We start from the raw sequence: 21,581 nt of genomic DNA, 5'->3' as shown, positions 1-21,581 counted from the left end.
ATTCATTTTAGCATAAGCCAAACTTAGCTAAGTTTTGTTAGCAAATAATCTAGCGTGACAGGTCACTAGGGCCGAGTAGTTCTGAAGGTCAGTAGAGCTGCAGCTGCAGCGATAGTTTTTCAGTTTCGTCGGATAGCGTATTTTTCGTTTTCAGTTAGACAGTGCCTGAGGACGCGGCATGTGCGATCCCGAGGCCCTTAGCTTGCGGCATGAGCACGCCCATGATCGTGGAATGGCACGATCCAGTAGTGGGGGCTGTTCTTGATCCGTTTTTCCCGTTTATCAAGTGAATAAGAAGAGAGAAGCAGAAAAGCAGCAAGGTATTGCGCTGCACAAAAAGTCCAATTCCTCGTGAGTGCTTTCGTCATTGACAGAGCTTTGAGCTTAGAGATAACAATTGGCATCAGAGCCGTCTTACGGTCCAGGGCATGGCCGGGCACGACACCGGCAGCAAGTCGCCATCGACGCCGCACGCAAAGATCTCTGGCGGCACAGAGCTGGTCGTGGCAGAGAGAACTATGGTGCGGGTGGTGCGTGACACCGGCGGCGCGGCGTGGCCGACCAACTACACCGACTGGGCTGTCCTCATGCAAGTCATGATGGAAGGGCGGCACCTGTGGGATGCCGTGGTGGCGGGCATGGCGGAGCGCAGCGACGATCGGCTCGCGCTCGAGGCCATCCTGCGTGGAGTGCCACCGGAGATGGGGACCACTCTCGCTGGCAAGGCCACGGCGAAGGAGGCGTGGGAATCCGTCAAGACGATGCGCCTCGGAGTGGCTCGTGTCCGCGAGGCGAAACTCGCAACCCTGTCCAAGCAGTACAACGACATCCGCTTCACCGACGGCGAGACCATCGACGACTTCGCCATGCGGATCACGAACATGGTGGCCCAGATGGTGCTGCTCGGGGAGACCATGCAGGAGAAACGCATCGTTCGCAAGTTCCTCTCCGTCGTCCCGAAGAGGTACTCACAAATCGCTTTGTCAATTGAGATACCCGTTGATCTGGATACGCTCTCCGTGGAGGAGCTCACCGGGCGGCTGAGGGCTGCCGACCAGGTGGTGTCAGCCGTCGGGCGTGTCATGTTCACGGCGGCGGAGGAGTGGCTCGCACGCATGCAGCGCAGCGAGAACGATGGATCCGGAGGTAGTGGAGCTGGGTCAGGATGCAGCGGCGGACGCCGCGGGAGAGGCCGCGGTCGCGGTCGTGGATGTGGCTCCGGCAGCCGCGGTCGCGGTCGTGGATGTGGCTCCGGCAACCGTGCGGAACCCATGGACCAGTGCCGTCACTGCAAAAAGTACGGGCACTGGGCACGTGAGTGCAAGACGCGCATCCGCGAGGAGCGAGCCGAGGCGAACCTTGCCGAACAAGGCGGGCACGACGACGACCCGACGCTTCTGATGGCGGTGATCGCCGCGACCCTTGCACAAAGCATAGGGGAGCACATCATGCTCAACGAGGAGCGTGCAGAGGCGAACCTGGGCGCGGAGGAGGCACCGTGCAACGGCCGTTGGTTCCTGGACACCGGCGCGTCCAACCATATGACTAGCGACCGATCGGCGTTCGCGGAGCTGGATGAGGGCGTCACCAGCAGCGCCAGGTTCGGGGACATCTCCAGTGCGGCTATTCGTGGTCGCGACACAGTCACGTTCACCATGCACAGCGGCGATCATCACGCTCTCACCGATGTCTACTTCATCCCGCGTCTCAAGACGAGCATCATCAGCCTTGGGTAGCTAGACGAGCATGGCTGCACCATCAAGATCCATGGCGGCGTCCTGACTCTGTACGATCGCCGCCAGCATGAGTTGGCCCAGGTACGCTGAAATGGCAGACAACTGACAACTTATGTTGTGCTCCTGGACATTGCGCATCCTATTTGCCTGGCAGCTCACGGCGGCGACGAGGCATGAAGGAGGCATGCCAGGTTAGGTCACCAGCACTTCGACGCACTCCGGCGCATGGGGCGCGCTCACATGGTGCACGGGATGCTGCTGGTGGACCACGTCGAGCAGATCTGCGACGCATACTTGGTGGGGAAGCAACGATGTGCTCCGTTCCCTTCCCAGGCGCGCTACCGGGCGACAGAGCCACTCGAGCTCGTTCACGTGGATCTTTGCAGGCCCATCACTCCGGCCACCCCAGCGGCAAGAGCTACTTCATGCTCGTCGTTGATGATCACAACCGCTACATGTGGGTTATGATGTTGCCGGTAAAGGATGCCGCCAAGGCCAGCATCAAGCAATTTGTTGCCGCGGCCGAGGTAGAACGGGGGCATGACTGCGCATGTTCCGGACTAACTGGGGCGGCGAGTTCACATCCAGCGCGCTCGGCGAGTACTTGGCAGACCAAGGGGTGTAGAGGCACCTAACAGAGCCCTACTCGCCGCAGCAGAACGGCATGGTGGAGTGGCGCAACCAGACTGTCGTCGGCATGGCCAGAAGCATGCTCAGGGTGAAGAACATGTCGAGCTGGTTTTGGGGGGAGGCCGTGGCGACTGTGGTATTCATCCTCAACAGCTCACACCCGCAGCGTCGATGGCATGACTCCGTACTAGGCATGGTACGGAATGAAGCCTGTCGTGCTCTACCTCCTTATGTTCGGCTGCATCACCTATGTCAAGACGCTCGACGACCACAGCACAAAGATGACCTTCATCGTCTACGAGGCGTGATCGAAGGCGTATAGAGTGTACGATCCGCTGACCAAGCACGTGTACGCGTCACGCGACGTGGTGTTTTGGTGTTTGACGAGGGCGCGAGATGGGATTGGGGTGCCACTGGCAAGCCCATGGCGGAGCCGTTTATCGTCCATCACGAGCTCTTGCTCACTACTGGAGTGCAGAGCGCGCACGCCAGGGCGGGCGACGCGAGTGGGGACCAAGAAGGGGACGACGACACCACGGCGTAGTCACCAGCCACGCCCAAAAGCGGGACCGTGGCTGCATCTCCCGCCACACCCCAGAGCGCAGCCTTGACCAGTTCCCCAGCAATACCGTGGTCCGGCGCGTCTACGGCCTCCTCGGACGGGTCTGGAGGCGCGACACCCCCTGACGAGGCTCCAGGGGCGGTGGAGTTTGTCACGCCGCCCGCAAGACGGCTGGACTCGTTCGACGCCGACGATGATCCGTTCGCAGGGCATCGCTTCCACTATATCCCGGATGTGTATGGCGGGAAGGCCAAGCAATCTGCGCCGGCGGAGCGGCTGCTTCTAGCCGAGGAGGAACCAGCAATGTTCGCCGAAGCAGTGCCTCACGATCCCTGGCGAAGCGCAGTGCTGGAGGAGCTGGCGTACATCGAGGAGAATGGTATCTGGACGCTCACTGATCTGCCTACAGGCCACACGGCCATCGGCCTCCAGTGGGTTTTCAAGCTGAAGAAAGATGCGGCTGGTGTCGTCGTCAAGCACAAGGCGAGGCTCGTGGCAAGGGGCTTTGTACAGAAGGAGGGCGTGGACTACGACGACGCGTTAGCGGTCGTGGCGAGGCTGGACTCTGTGTGCGTCATGGTCGGCACGGCGGCACAGTGCGGCTGGGAGCTGCACCATCTTGACTTCAAGTTGGCCTTCCTCAATGGCGAGCTCAAAGAGGAAGTCTACGTCACACAGCCACCTGGCTTCGCACGAAGAGGCGAGGAGCACAAGGTGTTCCGACTCCATAAGGCACTCTTATGGGTTGCGGCAGGTGCCGTGAGCTTGGAACTCCAAGCTTGATTGCACCATGCAGCAACTTTGGTTCGCGAGCTGCCCGTCAGATCATTCCATGTACGTGCGAGGCAAGGGACAAGCACGGCTCCTGGTTGGTGTTTACGTCGACGATCTTGTCGTCGCCGGAGCCGACGCCGAGGCGATCGGCAGCTTCAAGAGGGAGATGATGGCCAGGTTTCGCATGAGTGATATTGGCTTACTCAGTTTTTACCTCGGCATAGAAGTGAAGCAGGGGGCTGAGAGATCACCCTGTCGCATGCGGCTTACGCTGGTGAGCTCCTGGAGCGGGCGGGCACGGCGGACTGCAATCCAACGCACGTGCCCATGAAGCCGCGCCTCAAACTGAGCAAGGAAGGGCCAGAACTGCGTGTGGACGCCACAGACTACCGCAACATCATCGGAGGACTTCGCTACCTCACCCACACGCGGCCGGACATCACCTTCGCGGTGGGGTACCTAAGCCAGTTCATGGAGGCGCCGACCACGGCGCACCTGGCCGCCGTCAAGCATCTCCTTCGCTACATCGCCGGCACCCGCAGGTATGGGTGCAACTATATCAAGGAAGGCAACGGCGGGCTCATTGGGTACAGCGACTCGGACATGGCCGGCGATCTTGACGATCGCAATAGCACACCCGGCAACCTCTTCTTCCTCGGAGGAGCACAGATCACTTGGCAATCGCAGAAGCAGAAGATTTTCACGCTATCCTCGTGTGAAACCGAGTACGTGGCTGCAACAATTGCAGTATGCCAGGGCGTGTGGCTGAGCAGGCTCTTGGGTGATTTGCTCGTGGAGGGGGCCGGCCCCGTCGCCATCTTCATCGACAACAAGTCGGCCATCCAGCTGTGCAAGAACCCTGTTTTCCACGATCAAAGCAAGCACATCGGTGTGCGGTTCCACTTCATTCGAAGGTGTGTGGAGAAGGGAAAGATTAGGGTCGAGCACATCGCCACTGGCGACCAGCTCGCAGACATTTTCACAAAATCACTTGGGCGGACGCGATTCCTAGAGCAGCCAGGGGCGGACCCAGGACAAAATTTACCCGGTGTCCCATGTACAATAAAACATGCATACCATATTACATAAAAGTAGTCGTCTCCGCCGCGATGGCCAACAAAACAAAAAAATAAAAATAAAAATATATTTTATTGCATACGATTCTACAACATTATATTTGAAACCAATCAACATTTTCATTATGTATTGATCGCTCTTGCCTTTTTAGAAATGTTTCCTTCTATGACATGTGATTTGATAGTTATTATTTGATATTTGTGCGTGATAATTTATATTTGGGCAGAGAAGATTAAACCATGAAAGAATATGTATCTAATACTAGGATTTTTTTTGCGGTTATACTTGAATTGCACGGTTATAAAAGTAAGCTTACTTTGGTGCGTCTAGTCTTCCGAGAATCGTCCAGCACAAATGCCGATCACCTTCAAGGATTGTGATCTGACCTCCACTTTGTGAATAAATTTTGAATATTTCACGCAATTGTTTTTAAAAATATTTCAATGATCCAATCATTAACACAGTTAAGAGGCCTTGCCGGAATCCTCAAGGGTTTGAGGAACAAGAATTACAATCTAGAAGAAACACGTCGCATTGGAGTTTGTACTTCGTATGATTTATCTTATATTTCCTCTCCTGCTTCGGCCACTTGACAAGATCTGGGGACGGCGGCGTCAAAGTGAGTATGGTGACCCGAGTGCCGAGCCAACGATGGATTGATTTTATTAGAGTGACACGGAGAGGCGTACGACATTTTTGTTGTTGTTGAGGAATTGTTTGTTTTAGATGAGAGCCTTTTTTGAGAATTAGATGAGAGCCTTTTTTTAGAAATAATTTGATAAGAGCCTGGTCAATCGATTTAGCTTGTTTTAAGGGTGGTCGATCGATTTAGCATTTTTTAGGTATGAAAAGAAATTATTCATCAAATACCACAATTTATGGGATACATAAAGGGTTATGGGATGCAAAAGCCACATGTGGCGCCCGTGAGCTAAATTTAATGAAAACTTTGCTAAACTGTGGGCATCGCCATTAGAGCGGCGCCCTTAGAAGACAATCGATCGATTTAGCTGCCGCCTGGCTGCCTCGCTCGCTGCTAAGGCTGGGCCTCCCACTGGCTAGCTTTTTTTTTTGTTTGACGGATTCGCACTGGCTAGCTGCATTGCGCAGCAGGTAGTTGTTGAATGGGCCAGCTTGTTGTCCCGGTGTCAAGGTAATGAAATTACGGGGTGTCCCAGCCGTATATGGGCTATATATGTATAGGCAAAATATCTATCTACCCGGTGTCCTGTGACACCCCCTGGCCGAACGTGGGTACGCCTCTGAGAGCAGCACGCACGCATTGGCATGGTTGAAGTTTAGGCCTTCTGTCACGACTAGCTTAGGGAGAGATTGTTATCAAATAATCTAGCGTGACAGGTCACTAGGGCCGAGTAGTTCTGAAGGTCAGTAGAGCTGCAGCTGCAGCGATAGTTTTTCAGTTTCGTCAGATAGCGTATTTTTCGTTTTCAGTTAGACAGTGCCTGAGGACGCGGCATGTGCGATCCCGAGGCCCTTAGCTCGCGGAATGAGCACTCCCATAATCGTGGGATGGCATGATCCAGTAGTGGGGGCTGTTCTTGATCCGATTTTCCCGTTCATCAAGTGAATAAGAAGAGAGAAGTAGAAAAGCAGCAAGGTATTGCGCTGCACAAAAAGTCCAGTTCCTCGTGAGTGCTTTCGCCATTGACAGAGCTTTGAGCTCAGAGATAACAATTGGCATCAGAGCCATCTTTCGGTCCAGGGCATGGCCGGAGAGGACACGGGCAGCAAGGGAGTATTTTCGGACGGAGAGAGTATTTTTATATTGTATTTGTTTGATATTATATAGGTTGATATAGGTTTCCAATATACTTGCTCTGAAGTTTGAGTATGATAAAAGTAATATACACTGTGAAACGAAAATGACATTTCTATTTTTTGATTTTTGTCTCACGGATCGATCCGTTTAAACTTTATTACCACATCACAGCACACAGACGCGCATACAATACACTGCTGGTTTGAGTTTCATGCGCTGCACGCGGGCCGCGTCATCAGAGTCGCAGCCGGCCTAGCAGCCCGTGCCGGAATAGGTGCAGCGGCATCTGGCCTCACAGGGCGGCGGAGGTGTGCACACAGCGATGCAGACCTTCCCTTTCGGGCAGGGCACACAACCGCACCGCCCGATGCACGTCCCTAGACCGTCCGTCGGCTGCCCCGACGTGGCCGGGGCCAGCACTCCCGCGCAGAGGGCGGCCAGGAGGACGAAGGCAGCGAACTTGAGAGCAGGAGCAGCCATGATATGAAAAGAGAGGAGAGGAGATGAAATGGTATGCTTTGGGTTTGTGATGATCAGATGGAATACCGAGACACTATTAATAGGCTAGTAGTAGTTGATTAACCATCACGTAGTTTGAATTGTGCAGCATGTAATATTGACTTCACGTTACATGCTCATCTCGAGAGGATAATTCACGATATATAGTTGACATGGAGAGGATCCTTCTGATCGGATCCTATTAGCTCGGGCTATTGCCGTCCTCATTTGAATTTTAGCTAACTGCACACTTTTTTTTTCACGTTCTCTTCCTTTTCGTTGAACCCAGGCCGTACTGCATGCGTTCGTACAAATGTACCGGCCAAATCTAATGCATGCGTTTTCACACGTTCAGACACGAGCCAATATATAGTGCCCCAATCCGTTTGAGAGCGGGGAAACAAAAATGACCCGATTATGTGGGAAATTCGATCAAAGAGCACAACAAAGCATGGTTGACTAATGGACAATTAAAAGAAAAATGAAACATAAAGAAAGGACAATGCCGACACCGGTCAACTCAACCTCCACCATCAACATGCCCACAACTTGGACATGATGGAGCAAGCTCTTCGATGATGCCTTCAAGACGGGAAACAACACCCTTGGGCGCCGAAATCGCTGGCATAGACCCTCGTTGAAGATTTAAGTTTCGCCCGGGCACCTACCAAGCAGTAAAACTAGCTAAATAGTTCTACAAGTACAGAGATGTTGAATTGGCCGCATATTGACTTTGAAAATGGTTGCAAAATAATTTAGGCAGCAATATTTCCAGTCGTACAAGCAAGAGGCTGAATTATCCGCATTTTGACTTTGAAGAGGATCACCGAGATCTTGCCCACCAGCGATGGTCTACATGCTGCTAGAAACTTGAACAAGACTCAAAACACGATAGATGATGAACTCTTTGGCTAATCGGTCGATAAGCTTGTGATCAAAATTTTGCTATGGGAAAAAGGACCCTGCTTCAGCTACGGTTATTATGCTAACCGAAACCGTAGGTAGGTGATGTTGAGGAGGCTCCCGATAACCAGGTACCCTGCTGGAGGGTGTTGGAAATATGCCCTAGAGGCAATAATAAAATGATTATTATATTTCCTTGTTCATGATAATTGTCTACTATTCATGCTCTAATTGTATTATCCGGAAATCATAATACATGTGTGAATACATAGACCACAATGTGTCCCTAGTGAGCCTCTAGTTGACTAGCTCGTTGATCAACAGATAGTCATGGTTTCCTGGCTATGGACATGGAGATGTCATTGATAACGGGATCACATCATTAGGAGAATGATGTGATGGACAAGACCCAATCCTAAACATAGCACAAGATCGTATAGTTCCTTTGCTAGAGTTTTTCTAATGTCAAGTATCTTTTCCTTAGACCATGAGATCGTGTAACTCCCGGATACCGTAGGAGTGCTCTGGGTGTACCAAACGTCACAACGTAACTGGGTGACTATAAAGGTATACTACGGGTATCTCCGAAAGTGTCTGTTGGGTTGACACGGATCAAGACTGGGATTTGTCACTCCAAATGACGGAGAGGTATCTCTGGGCCCACTCGGTAATGCATCATCATAATGAGCTCAAAGTGACCAAGTGTCTGATCACGGGATCATGCATTACGGTACGAGTAAAGTGACTTGCCGGTAACGAGATTGAACGAGGTATTGGGATACCGACGATCGAATCTCGGGCAAGTAACGTACCGATTGACAAAGGGAATTGTATACGGGGTTGCTTGAATCCTCGACATCGTGGTTCATCCGATGAGATCATCGAGGAGCATGTGGGAGCCAACATGGGTATCCAGATCCCGCTGTTGGTTATTGACCGCAGAGCCGTCTCGGTCATGTCTACATGTCTCCCGAACCCGTAGGGTCTACACACTTAAGGTTCGATGACGCTAGGGTTGTAGAGATATGAATATGCAGTAACCCGAAAGTTGTTCGGAGTCCCGGATGAGATCCTGGACGTCACGAGGAGTTCCGGAATGGTCCGGAGGTGAAGAATTATATATAGGATGTGCAGTTTCGGCCATCGGGAGAGTTTCGGGGTCACCGGTATTGTACCGGGACCACCGGAAGGGTCCCGGGGGTCCACCGGGTGGGGCCACCCATCCCGGAGGGCCCCATGGGCCAAAGTGGGGAGGGGAACCAGCCCATAGTGGGCTGGTGCGCCCCCCTTGGCCCACCCCATGCGCCTAGGGTTGGGAACCCTAGGGTGGGGGGGCGCCCCACCTGGCTTGGGGGGCACTCCACCCCTTGGCCGCCCCCCGCCCTAGGAGATCCCATCTCCTAGGGCCGGCGCCCCCCCTAGGGGGCCTATATAAAGGGGGGGAGGGAGGGGGTAGAACACCCTTGAGTCTTGGCGCCTCCCTCTCCCCTGCTACACCTCTCCCTCTCGCAGTATAACGGCGAAGCCCTGCTGCGGTGACGCCCTGCATCCACCACCACGCCGTCGTGCTGCTGAATCTTCATCAACTTCTCCTCCCCTCTTGCTGGATCAAGAAGGAGGAGACGTCACGCTGACCGTACGTGTGTTGAACACGGAGGTGCCGTCCGTTCGGCGCTAGGATCTCCGGTGATTTGGATCACGTCGAGTACGACTTCCTCATCCCCGTCCTTGAACGCTTCCGCGCGTGATCTACAAAGGTATGTAGATGCAATCCGATCACTTGTTGCTAGATGAACTCATAGATGGATCTTGGTGAAACCGTAGGAAAATATTTTTGTTTTCTGCAACGTTCCCCAACAGTGGCATCATGAGCTAGGTCTATGCGTAGTTCTCCTTGCACGAGTAGAACACAATTTGTTGTGGGCGTAGATGTTGTCAACTTTCTTGCCGCTACTAGTCTTATCTTGCTTCAGCGGTATTGTGGGATGAAACGGCCCGGACTGACCTTACACGTACGCTTACGTGAGACTGGTTCCACCGACTGACATGCACTAGTTGCATAAGGTGGCTAGCGGGTGTCTGTCTCTCCCACTTTAGTTGGAGCGGATTCGATGAAAAGGGTCCTTATGAAGGCTAAATAGAAGTTGACAAATCACGTTGTGGCTATTACGTAGGTAAGAAAACGTTCTTGCTAGAACCCTTTTGCAGCCACGTAAAACTTGCAACAACAATTAGAGGATGTCTAACTTGTTTTTGTAGCAAGTACTTTGTGATGTGATATGGCCAAAGTTGTGATGAATGATGAATGATATATATGTGATGTATGAGATCATGTTCTTGTAATAGGAATCACGACTTGCATGTCGATGAGTATGACAACCGGCAGGAGCCATAGGAGTTGTCTTTATTTTTTGTATGACCTGCGTGTCATTGAGAAACGCCATGTAAATTACTTTACTTTATTGCTAAACGTGTTAGCCATAGTAGTAGAAGTAATAGTTGGCGAGCAACTTCATGGAGACACAATGATGGAGATCATGATGATGGAGATCATGGTGTCATGCCGGTGACAAGATGATCATGGAGCCCCAAGATGGAGATCAAAGGAGCTATGTGATATTGGCCATATCATGTCACTATTATTATTTGATTGCATGTGATGTTTATCATGTTTTTGCATCTTGTTTACTTAGAACGGCGGTAGTAAATAAGATGATCCCTCATAATAATTTCAAGAAAGTGTTCTCCCTAACTGTGCACCGTTGCGACAGTTCGTTGTTTCGAAGCACCACGTGATGATCGGGTGTGATAGATTCCAACGTTCACATACAACGGGTGTAAGACAGATTTACACATGCAAACACTTAGGTTGACTTGACGAGCCTAGCATGTACAGACATGGCCTCAGAACACAGAAGACCGAAAGGTCGAGCATGAGTCGTATAGAAGATACGATCAACATGAAGATGTTCACCGATGTTGACTAGTCCGTCTCACGTGATGATCGGACACGGCCTAGTTAACTCGGATCATGTTATACTTAGATGACTGGAGGGATGTCTATCTGAGTGGGAGTTCATTATATAATTTGATTAGATGAACTTAATTATCATGAACTTAGTCTAAAATCTTTACAATATGTCTTGTAGATCAAATGGCCAACGTTGTCCTCAACTTCAACGCGTTCCTAGAGAAAACCAAGCTGAAAGACGATGGCAGCAACTATACGGACTGGGTCCGGAACCTGAGGATCATCCTCATAGCTGCCAAGAAAGATTATGTCCTAGTAGCACCGCTAGGTGACGCACCCGTCCCACAGAACCAAGACGTTATGAACGCTTGGCAGACACGTGCTGATGACTACTCCCTCGTTCAGTGCGGCATGCTTTACAGCTTAGAACCGGGGCTCCAAAAGCGTTTTGAGCGACACGGAGCATATGAGATGTTCGAAGAGCTGAAAATGGTTTTCCAAGCTCATGCCCGGGTCGAGAGATATGAAGTCTCCGACAAGTTCTTCAGCTGTAAGATGGAGGAAAATAGTTCTGTCAGTGAGCACATACTCACAATGTCTGGGTTACATAACCGCTTGACTCAGCTGGGAGTTAATCTCCCGGATGACGCGGTCATTGACAGAATCCTCCAGTCGCTTCCACCAAGCTACAAGAGCTTTGTGATGAACTTCAATATGCAGGGGATGGAAAAGACCATTTCTGAAGTATTTGCAATGCTGAAATCAGCAGAGGTAGAAGTCAAAAAGGAACATCAACTGTTGATGGTGAATAAAACCACTAAGTTCAAGAAAGGCAAGGGTAAGAAGAACTTCAAGAAGGACGACAAGGGAGTTGCCGCGCCCGGTAAGAAAGCTACCGGGAAGAAGCCAAAGTATGGACCCAAGCCCGAGACTGAGTGTTTTTATTGCAAGGAAAGTGGTCACTAGAAGCGGAACTGCCCCAAATACTTAGCGGACAAGAAGGCCGGCAAAATGAAAGGTATATGTGATATACATGTAACTGATGTGTACCTTACCAGTATTCGTAGTAGCTCCTGGGTATTTGATACCGGTGCGGTTGCTCACATTTGTAACTCAGGAGCTGCGGAATAAACGGAGACTGGCAAAGAACGAGGTGACAATGCGCGTCGGGAATGGTTCCAAGGTCGATGTTATCGCCGTCGGCACGCTACCTCTACATTTACCCACGGGATTAGTTTTAAACTTCAATAATTGTTATTTAGTACCAGCTTTGAGCATGAACATTGTATCAGGATCTCGTTTAATTCGAGATGGCTACTCATTTAAATCCGAGAATAATGGTTGTTCTATTTATATGAGAGATATGTTTTATGGTCATGCTCCTATGGTGAATGGTTTATTCTTAATGAATCTCGAGCGTAATGCTACACATGTTCATAGTGTGAATACCAAAAGATGTAAGGTTGATAATGATAGTCCCACATACTTGTGGCACTGCCGCCTTGGTCACATAGGTGTCAAACGCATGAAGAAGCTCCATGCAGATGGACTTTTAGAGTCTCTTGATTACGAATCATTTGACACGTGCGAACCATGCCTCATGGGTAAGATGACCAAGACTCCGTTCTCAGGAACAATGGAGCGAGCAACCAACCTATTGGAAATCATACATACTGATGTGTGCGGTCCAATGAGTGTTGAGGCTCGTGGTGGCTATCGTTATGTTCTCACCCTCACTGATGACTTGAGTAGATATGGGTATATCTACTTAATGAAACGCAAGTCTGAAACCTTTGAAAAGTTCAAGGAATTTCAGAGTGAGGTTGAGAATCAACGTGACAGAAAAATCAAGTTTTTGCGATCAGATCGTGGAGGAGAATACTTGAGTCACGAATTTGGTACACACTTAAGAAAATGTGAAATAGTTTCACAACTCACGCCGCCTGGAACACCTCAGCGTAATGGTGTGTCCGAACGTCGTAATCGCACTCTATTGGATATGGTGCGATCTATGATGTCTCTTACCGATTTACCGCTGTCATTTTGGGGCTATGCTTTAGAGATTGCCGCATTCACTTTAAATAGGGCTCCGTCGAAATCCGTTGAGACGACACCGTATGAATTATGGTTTGGGAAGAAGCTTAAGCTGTCATTTCTAAAAGTTTGGGGATGCGATGCTTATGTCAAGAAACTTCAACCTGAAAAGCTCGAACCCAAGTCAGAAAAATGCGTCTTCATAGGATACCCTAAAGAAACTATTGGGTATACCTTCTACCTCAGATCCGAAGGCAAGATCTTTGTTGCCAAGAATGGATCCTTTCTAGAGAAGAAGTTTCTCTCGAAAGAAGTAAGTGGGAGGAAAGTAGAACTTGATGAAGTATTACCTCTTGAACCGGAAAGTGGCGCAACACAGGAAAATGTTCCTGTAGTGCCTGCACCAATTAGAGAGGAAGTTAATGATGATGATCAAGATACTTCTGATCAAGCTCCTACTGAACTTCGAAGGTCCACAAGGACACGTTCCGCACCAGAGTGGTACGGCAACCATGTCTTGGAAATCATGTTGTTAGACAACGGTGAACCTTCGAACTATGAAGAAGCGATGGCGGGCCCGGATTCCGACAAATGGCTGGAAGCCATGAAATCCGAGATAGGATCCATGTATGAAAACGAAGTATGGACTTTGACTGACTTGCCCGATGATCGGCGAGCCATAGAAAATAAATGGATCTTTAAGAAGAAGACAGACGCGGATGGTAATGTGGCCATCTATAAAGCTAGGCTTGTCGCTAAGGGTTATCGACAAGTTCAAGGGGTTGACTACGATGAGACATTCTCTCCCGTAGCAAAGCTGAAGTCCGTCCGAATCATGTTAGCAATTGCCGCATACTATGATTATGAGATATGGCAAATGGACGTCAAAACGGCATTTCTTAACGGTTATCTTAAGGAAGAACTGTATATGATGCAGCCGGAAGGTTTTGTCAATCCTAAGAATGCTGACAAGGTGTGCAAGCTCCAACGCTTGATTTATGGGCTGGTGCAAGCATCTCGGAGTTGGAACATTCGCTTTGTTGAGATGATCAAAGCGTTTGGGTTTATGCAGCCTTATGGAGAAGCCTGCGTTTACAAGAAAGTGAGTGGGAGCTCTGTAGCATTTCTCATATTATATGTAGATGACATACTTTTGATGGGAAATGATATAGAGCTTTTGGACAGCATTAAGACCTACTTGAATAAGAGTTTTTCAATGGAGGACCTTGGAGAAGCTGCTTATATATTAGGCATCAAGATCTATAGAGATAGATCAAGACGCCTCATAGGTCTTTCACAAAGCACATACCTTGATAAGATATTGAAGAAGTTCAATGTGGATCAGTCTAAGAAGGGGTTCTTGCCTGTGTTGCAAGGTATGAAATTGAGCTCAGCTCAATGTCCGACCACGGCAGAAGATATAGAAGAGATGAGTGTCATCCCCTATGCCTCGGCCATAGGTTCTATTATGTATGCCATGCTGTGTACCAGACCTGATGTAAACCTTGCCGTAAGTTTGGTAGGAAGGTACCAAAGTAATCCCGGCAAGGAACACTGGACAGCGGTCAAGAATATCCTGAAGTACCTGAAAAGGACTAAGGAAATGTTTCTCGTTTATGGAGGTGACGAAGACCTCGTCGTAAAGGGTTACGTCGACGCTAGCTTCGACACAGATCTGGATGACTCTAAGTCACAAACCGGATACGTGTATATTTTGAATGGTGGGGCAGTAAGCTAGTGCAGTTGCAAGCAAAGCGTTGTGGCGGGATCTACATGTGAAGCAGAGTACGTGGCAGCCTCGGAGGCAGCACACGAAGCAGTCTGGGTGAAGGAGTTCATTACCGACCTAGGAGTCATACCCAATGCGTCGGGCCCGATGACTCTCTTCTATGACAACACTGGAGCTATTTCCCTTGCCAAGGAGCCCAGGTTTCACAGGAAGACCAGGCATATCAAGCGTCGCTTCAACTCCATCCGTGAAAGTGTTCAAAATGGAGACATAGAGATTTGTAAAGTACATACGAACCTGAATGTAACAGATCCGTTGACTAAACCTCTCCCTAGAGCAAAACATGATCAACACCAGAATTCCATGGGTGTTCGATTCATCACAATGTAACTAGATGATTGACTCTAGTGCAAGTGGGAGACTGTTGGAAATATGCCCTAGAGGCAATAATAAAATGATTATTATATTTCCTTGTTCATGATAATTGTCTATTATTCATGCTCTAATTGTATTATCCGGAAATCGTAATACATGTGTGAATACATAGACCACAATGTGTCCCTAGTGAGCCTCTAGTTGACTAGCTCGTTGATCAATAGATAGTCATGGTTTCCTGGCTATGGACATGGAGATGTCATTGATAACGGGATCACATCATTAGGAGAATGATGTGATGGACAAGACCCAATCCTAAACATAGCACAAGATTGTATAGTTAGTTTGCTAGAGTTTTTCCAATGTCAAGTATTTTTTTCCTTAGACCATGAGATCGTGTAACTCCCGGATACCGTAGGAGTGCTCTGGGTGTACCAAACGTCACAACGTAACTGGGTGACTATAAAGGTATACTACGGGTATCTCCGAAAGTGTCTGTTGGGGTGACACGGATCAAGACTGGGATTTGTCACTCCATATGACGGAGAGGTATCTCTGGGCCCACTCGGTAATGCATCATCATAATGAGCTCAAAGTGACCAAGTGTCTGGTCACGGGATCATGCATTACGGTACGAGTAAAGTGACTTGCCGGTAATGAGATTGAACGAGGTATTGGGATACCGACGATCGAATCTCGGGCAAGTAACGTACCGATTGACAAAGGGAATTGTATACGGGGTTGCTTGAATCCTCGACATCGTGGTTCATCCGATGAGATCATCGAGGAGCATGTGGGAGCCAACATGGGTATCCAGATCCCGCTGTTGGTTATTGACCGGAGAGCCGTCTCGGTCATGTCTACATGTCTCCCGAACCCGTAGGGTCTACACACTTAAGGTTCGATGACGCTAGGGTTGTAGAGATATGAATATGCAGTAACCCGAAAGTTGTTCGGAGTCCCGTATGAGATCCTGGACGTCACGAGGAGTTCCGGAATGGTCCGGAGGTGAAGAATTATATATAGGACGTGCAGTTTCGGCCATCGGGAGAGTTTCGGGGTCACCGGTATTGTACCAGGACCACCGGAAGGTTCCCGGGGGTCCACCGGGTGGGGCCACCCATCCCAGAGGGCCCTATGGGCCAAAGTGGGGAGGGGAACCAGCCCATAGTGGGCTGGTGCGCCCCCTTGGCCCACCCCATGCGCCTAGGGTTGGGAACCCTAGGGTGGGGGGGCGCCCCACCTGGCTTGGGGGGCACTCCACCCCTTGGCCGCCGCCCCCCTAGGAGATCCCATCTCCTAGGGCCTGCGCCCCCCTAGGGGGCCTATATAAAGGGGGGAGGGAGGGGCAGAACACCCTTGAGTCTTGGTGCCTCCCTCTCCCCTGCTAAACCTCTCCCTCTCGCAGTATAACGGCAAAGCCCTGCTGCGGTGACGCCCTGCATCCACCACCACGCCGTCGTGCTGCTGGATCTTCATCAACCTCTCCTCCCCCCTTGCTGGATCAAGAAGGAGGAGACATCACGCTGACCGTACGTGTGTTGAACACGGAGATGCCGTCCGTTCGGCGCTAGGATCTCCGATGATTTGGATCACTCGAGTACGACTTCCTCATCCCCGTCCTTGAACGCTTCCGCGCGTGATCTACAAAGGTATGTAGATGCAATCCGATCACTCGTTGCTAGATGAAATCATAGATGGATCTTGGTGAAACCGTAGGAATTTTTGTTTTGTTTTCTGCAACGTTCCCCAACAGAGGGATGGTGTAATCCGTGACCACCCTCACAAGGGTGCTGGCCCGTCAATAGGAGCCCACCATTGTGCGTCCTGTGGGAGAGCCATGATCACATCACACTCGACAACAGGGAGAGGTCGACGGCTGCATTTCCTGGCAATAACTTTAGACGACACTCTCCTCAGTGGGAGATGAGATATGAAGTATATTACAAGAGAATGTTCAAATATTGTTACCTTCAAGAACTTCAGGAGACACTAATGTAATGAGCAATTAGGCAGCATACTGGATAACAGAGTATGTGCTCGTGACTTGAAGCTGAAAATAATGTCCACTAGCAATGTAATTTTAGAACCCATGAAGAATTGCCTGTCAAAAACTCAACAACTTTGGTAAGATGCCCATTCTGAATTTTTTTTGTCAAGGCCACGGTAGCCAAAAACTATGAATGCATATAGGCTAAAGATAACATGAAACTGTGAAGGGCTCAGATGCAATTGAAAACAAACATGTCCTCATACATGTTGCTGACAAATGTTCCAACGACAGCGTTAATACATTTCAGACATTATTTTGGTTGGTAACTAGCAAAATTGCAACAGCAGAAGAAATACGACACGCCCCGAATCCAATAACAATGACCAAAGGCCCCAATAGGAGAACGTCCTAGATGTCCACGTGCATCACATCTATGTTGCGGCTTATCGTCCTTCCCACCCTCGCTGACGGTGGCCTCGGTGCTAACACAACCACAATGTGTTTGAGTGTGGTCAATCCTAAGGTGTGTGTCTCGTCCTTCACAAAAGAAATCTACTTTCTTTTTCCCCCTGTGAGGTTTTGTCGAGGTGTGCATGCTAGGTTATAGATGGTTTCTTTTGTCCCAATGTGGTTTTGCTAAGGTGTTTATATCTACTCTGGATATACACCCGTACTAAACAAAGACATATCATGCACTATTGATTAATATTGCACCCTAAATTGCATTTCGAAAATATTTAATGGGTAAAACGGCATCATATGCAAATTCTACACGTTTTCTAGTCAATTTTCATATATAAGTCAAAATTGCAGTTAGGGTTTAGAACATATGAATATTTTTTTAAAGTATTTTAATTTGCCTATGGATTGCGGTTTATTAAGTGAAATGTCAGGTGATTTTTCTGCAAAAAGCGAAAGGTTTTCTGGGTTCACATAAAATAGGATGGTGGGTCAAATAGCCGAAAGATCAAGGGGTTCTCTACAAAAAATGAAAGTTATTCTAGTCACTTCAAACATGACCGCGGTTTGATTTCACGAAATAGTAGGGGGTTTCTTGCAAAAAGCATGGCAGACGGGCAGACACAGTTCTTCCTATATTAGCAGGTATAGAAGTAGAGGTATAGATGTAACGCAAACAAAACTTATATTAGTTTCCCGGTTTTATATGGTAGAGGGGACGAAAGGTCATGGAGTAATACTCGAATGACCTCGCCACCCTCGACGGCGGTGGCCTCAGTGCTAACACAACCACAACATATTTGAATATGATTCATTCTAAGGTGTGTGTCTCTTTCTTCACATAAGATGAGAAATCTACTTTCTTTACTCCTTGCGAGGTTTTGTCGAGGTGTGGATGTGAGGTTATAGATGGTTTCTTTTGCGCCTAATGTGGTTTTGCTAAGGTTTTGATTTCTACTTGGGACATACACTCGTACAAAACAAAGACGGATCATGCACTATTGATTAATATTGCATGCTAAATTGCATTTTGAAATTGTTTAGCAGGTAAAACAACATCATATTCACACTATCTAAAAGTGCAAATAACGCACTCGCTATTGTGATAGGAGACTCTCCCCGATTCTCTTAATTTTGAACTAAGTCAACCTTAGTTTACTGTGGTCAAATTTATAAAATATCAATATTCGCACTGCCAAATAAGTATTTAGGTCCGCATAAAATATATTTTATATTGTATTTATTCGGTATTATATAGGTTGATAATTTCTAATATATTTGGCCAAACATTTCGAAGTTTGTATACACTGAAACCAAGATAACATTTCTAATAGTTTTTTTGACGCACGGTAGCCAACGACTGAGCTAGTTGCTCCCAATTAATTAACCAATAGGCCACTGTAAGGCTTGAACATTTCGATGAGAAACTGACCAACAACCCCAACGGATCGACCGTTGAAACTTTATTACCACATAAACACACGCACATGCAGTACAAGCATGCACAGACAGGGCTTACAATACACAGTAGAACGTCTGAGCTAGCTGCTGCCTGCTGGCTTCAGCGCTTGCGGTGCCAGGACGGTGCCGTGGCACGCGCAGGCGGCGTTGCCAGGGCCGCAGCCGGCCTAGCAGCCCGTGCCAGCAAAGGTGCAGCGGCATTTGGCCTCGCAGGACGGCAGGGGCGTGCACACAGTGATGCAGACCTGTCCTTCCGGACAGGGCACACACTCGCAGCCCTCGATGCATGCCGCGAGCGCATCCATTGGCTGCCCCGACGCGGCTGGGGCCGGTGCGGCGGCGCAGAGGGCGGCCAGGAGCACGACAGCGGCGAACTTGAGAACGGGAACAGCCATGTGAAGAAAGTAGAGGAGAGAGGATGGTATGTTTTGGGATGATCAGACAGGAGAGACGCAGACGCTATTTATAGGTTAGTAACAGTAGCTGATTAAGCATTATGTAGTTGGACTTTTGCACCATGTCTTGAGAAGATACCTCACGATGTATAGTTTTTTTTTATCAGCCTCACGATGTCTAGTTGACGTGGAGAGGATCTTTCGGATGAGATCGTATTAGCTCGTGCTCCAGCCCTCATGTTTTGACATTTAGCTACAGCACACGTTTTGTTGACTTTCTCTTCTTTCTCGTTGAACCCAGGCCGTACTGCATGCGTTCATACATGTATGTTGTAGCGGCCTTTTTCATTGAATCCAGGCCGCACTGCGTGCGTTCATACATGTATATTGTACCGGCAAACGCGATGTACAACTCTGAAGCAATCCGGTTTACATACCTTCAGACCAGATAATAGTGGTGGTCAAATCTGCTTGAGAGTGGAAACAATAGAATGGCCTGGTTTATATGAGAATTTAGGTCCAACAGCACAAGATGGCACCATTAATTAAGTGACAATTAAGAAAACAGAAAAGAAACAAAAAATGCCGGCACCGGCTCCACCTCCATTACCAACATGCCCACAACCCGTAGACGATGAGCAAGCTCTTCAAATACACCTGCAGGAAGGAAAACTACTCTGGCATTGACCCTCATTGAAAACTTACATTTCGCCTAGAGGCGCCCACAAACACCTCGCCAAACCTCGGGGAAGAGGCTGGCCACATCGTCAGCCCCCCTCCTCCCAAGGCAACCAGTGAACCAACCAATTGCAGGCTAGTAGTAGTGGCATCTCTCCAAACAGATAGTGTGATGTGGTGAACAAATTATAGTTGGGTAGCGATTAAATTGCAATATTTATATTAATGACTATGATCATTCATGGCATATCTTGTATAGGCATTACGTCTATTATATGTAGACCGTTATCCAACTTCATGTACAACTAATACTCCACCGCAAGACCACTATTGAGCATGCATTTTGAATTCTTATGTTCAAAACAAATAGAGCATAGCAATAAGCATGATGACATAATGTAGATAATAAAACTACCATCCAAGTGTTATAAAGAAACCATCATTCTATCCTTAGTGGCACAATACATGCTCAATCCTTTATTGCCACCGGGGTCGAATACACTGCAAAATTGAACCCACTATTATGCACAACTACTTCTGAAGAACAACCTATCAATCTTGGCTAGAGACAACAAATGCAGATGGGTACGTATTTATATAGCAAAGTAACTTCAGAAGATTCAATATATATTTAAGAAACAATCTGATCATAAAGTGACAATTCATCAGCTTTACCTAATATTAAAGGACGGAGGCTTTCATAGTTCTCCATCCGCCACTTATTTATATCCGTTGATTTTATGTTAATCATAAGGATCGACGGCTGAGACTTAAAAGAAGGATTGTTGATTGCAGTTCAGAATTTCTGTCCCCGCGTTAGATCATCCGTGCGTTTGGCCATGTGTCTAGCTCGTATACAACAAGGAAAGCTTCCCGTAAAAAATACAAGGAAAGCTTTGTATACGTGTCCAAGTCTCCGACAAAGGACTACCGGAGGCTGTGACAGGGAAAGATGGCTAGAAATATGAGCAGATCGTCATAGAGATGGACACGGGAGTCGAGCCACCACCGATGAGGACCGTGCGCGGCATGAGGACGTGTCCATGTGCTGTGCTGGTTGAGGAGGCAAAAGAGGGTCGGAATCGAGGCGACTCATCCCGGCGAGCGTCTTACTGAGCTGGTCATTGGGGTCGGTGGCGAGCGAGCGAGCGAGCATCGGCGCCGGGCGGCACGGCTAGGTTACCGTCGAGGCCGTCAAGGCGGCATGCCATCGCCTCTCCTGTCTCGCAATGGATGCAGCAGTGTGTGTCGTTACAACGGCAGCCATGAGGGCGGCCCATACCTTCCAGGGGCAGCCACACTAGGGAGTGATACCGTCCCGATGTCACATGCGCCGCCGCCGTCTGCCTGAACCAAATCGCACGGTATAGCCGTGCCGCCGGTGCCGATGCTCGGTCCCTCTCTCGTGCCGATGTCACACACGCTGCCCCCGTCTGCCCCAACCAAATCGCCGCCCAAACCAATCTCGGCCACGCCTCGCTGTTGATGTGGCACCATGGAACCCCCGACGCCGCCGGCCTCCCGTT

At 49.0% G+C, this 21,581-nt stretch overlaps 1 protein-coding gene and 1 pseudogene across 1 annotated transcript; both read left to right on the top strand.

The window, feature by feature from the left end:
* The first annotated feature begins 428 nt into the window (after positions 1-428).
* On the top strand, positions 429-1,736 carry LOC147957500 (uncharacterized). Its single transcript, XM_087531718.1, has one exon. It carries the CDS (start codon positions 429-431, stop codon positions 1,734-1,736), a length of 1,308 nt encoding a protein of 435 aa, XP_087387844.1.
* A 2,293-nt stretch (positions 1,737-4,029) lies between these two features.
* LOC147957499 (secreted RxLR effector protein 161 pseudogene) lies at positions 4,030-4,955 on the top strand (annotated as a pseudogene).
* Positions 4,956-21,581: the final 16,626 nt, after the last annotated feature.

This window comes from Triticum urartu, chromosome 7A, assembly GCF_056163025.1.
Source record: "Triticum urartu cultivar PI428250 chromosome 7A, HENAU_Tu73, whole genome shotgun sequence".
Lineage (NCBI taxonomy): Eukaryota > Viridiplantae > Streptophyta > Magnoliopsida > Poales > Poaceae > Triticum > Triticum urartu.
The sequence above is the reverse complement of the archived record's forward strand: the minus strand, read 5'-3'. Positions and strand labels throughout refer to the sequence as shown.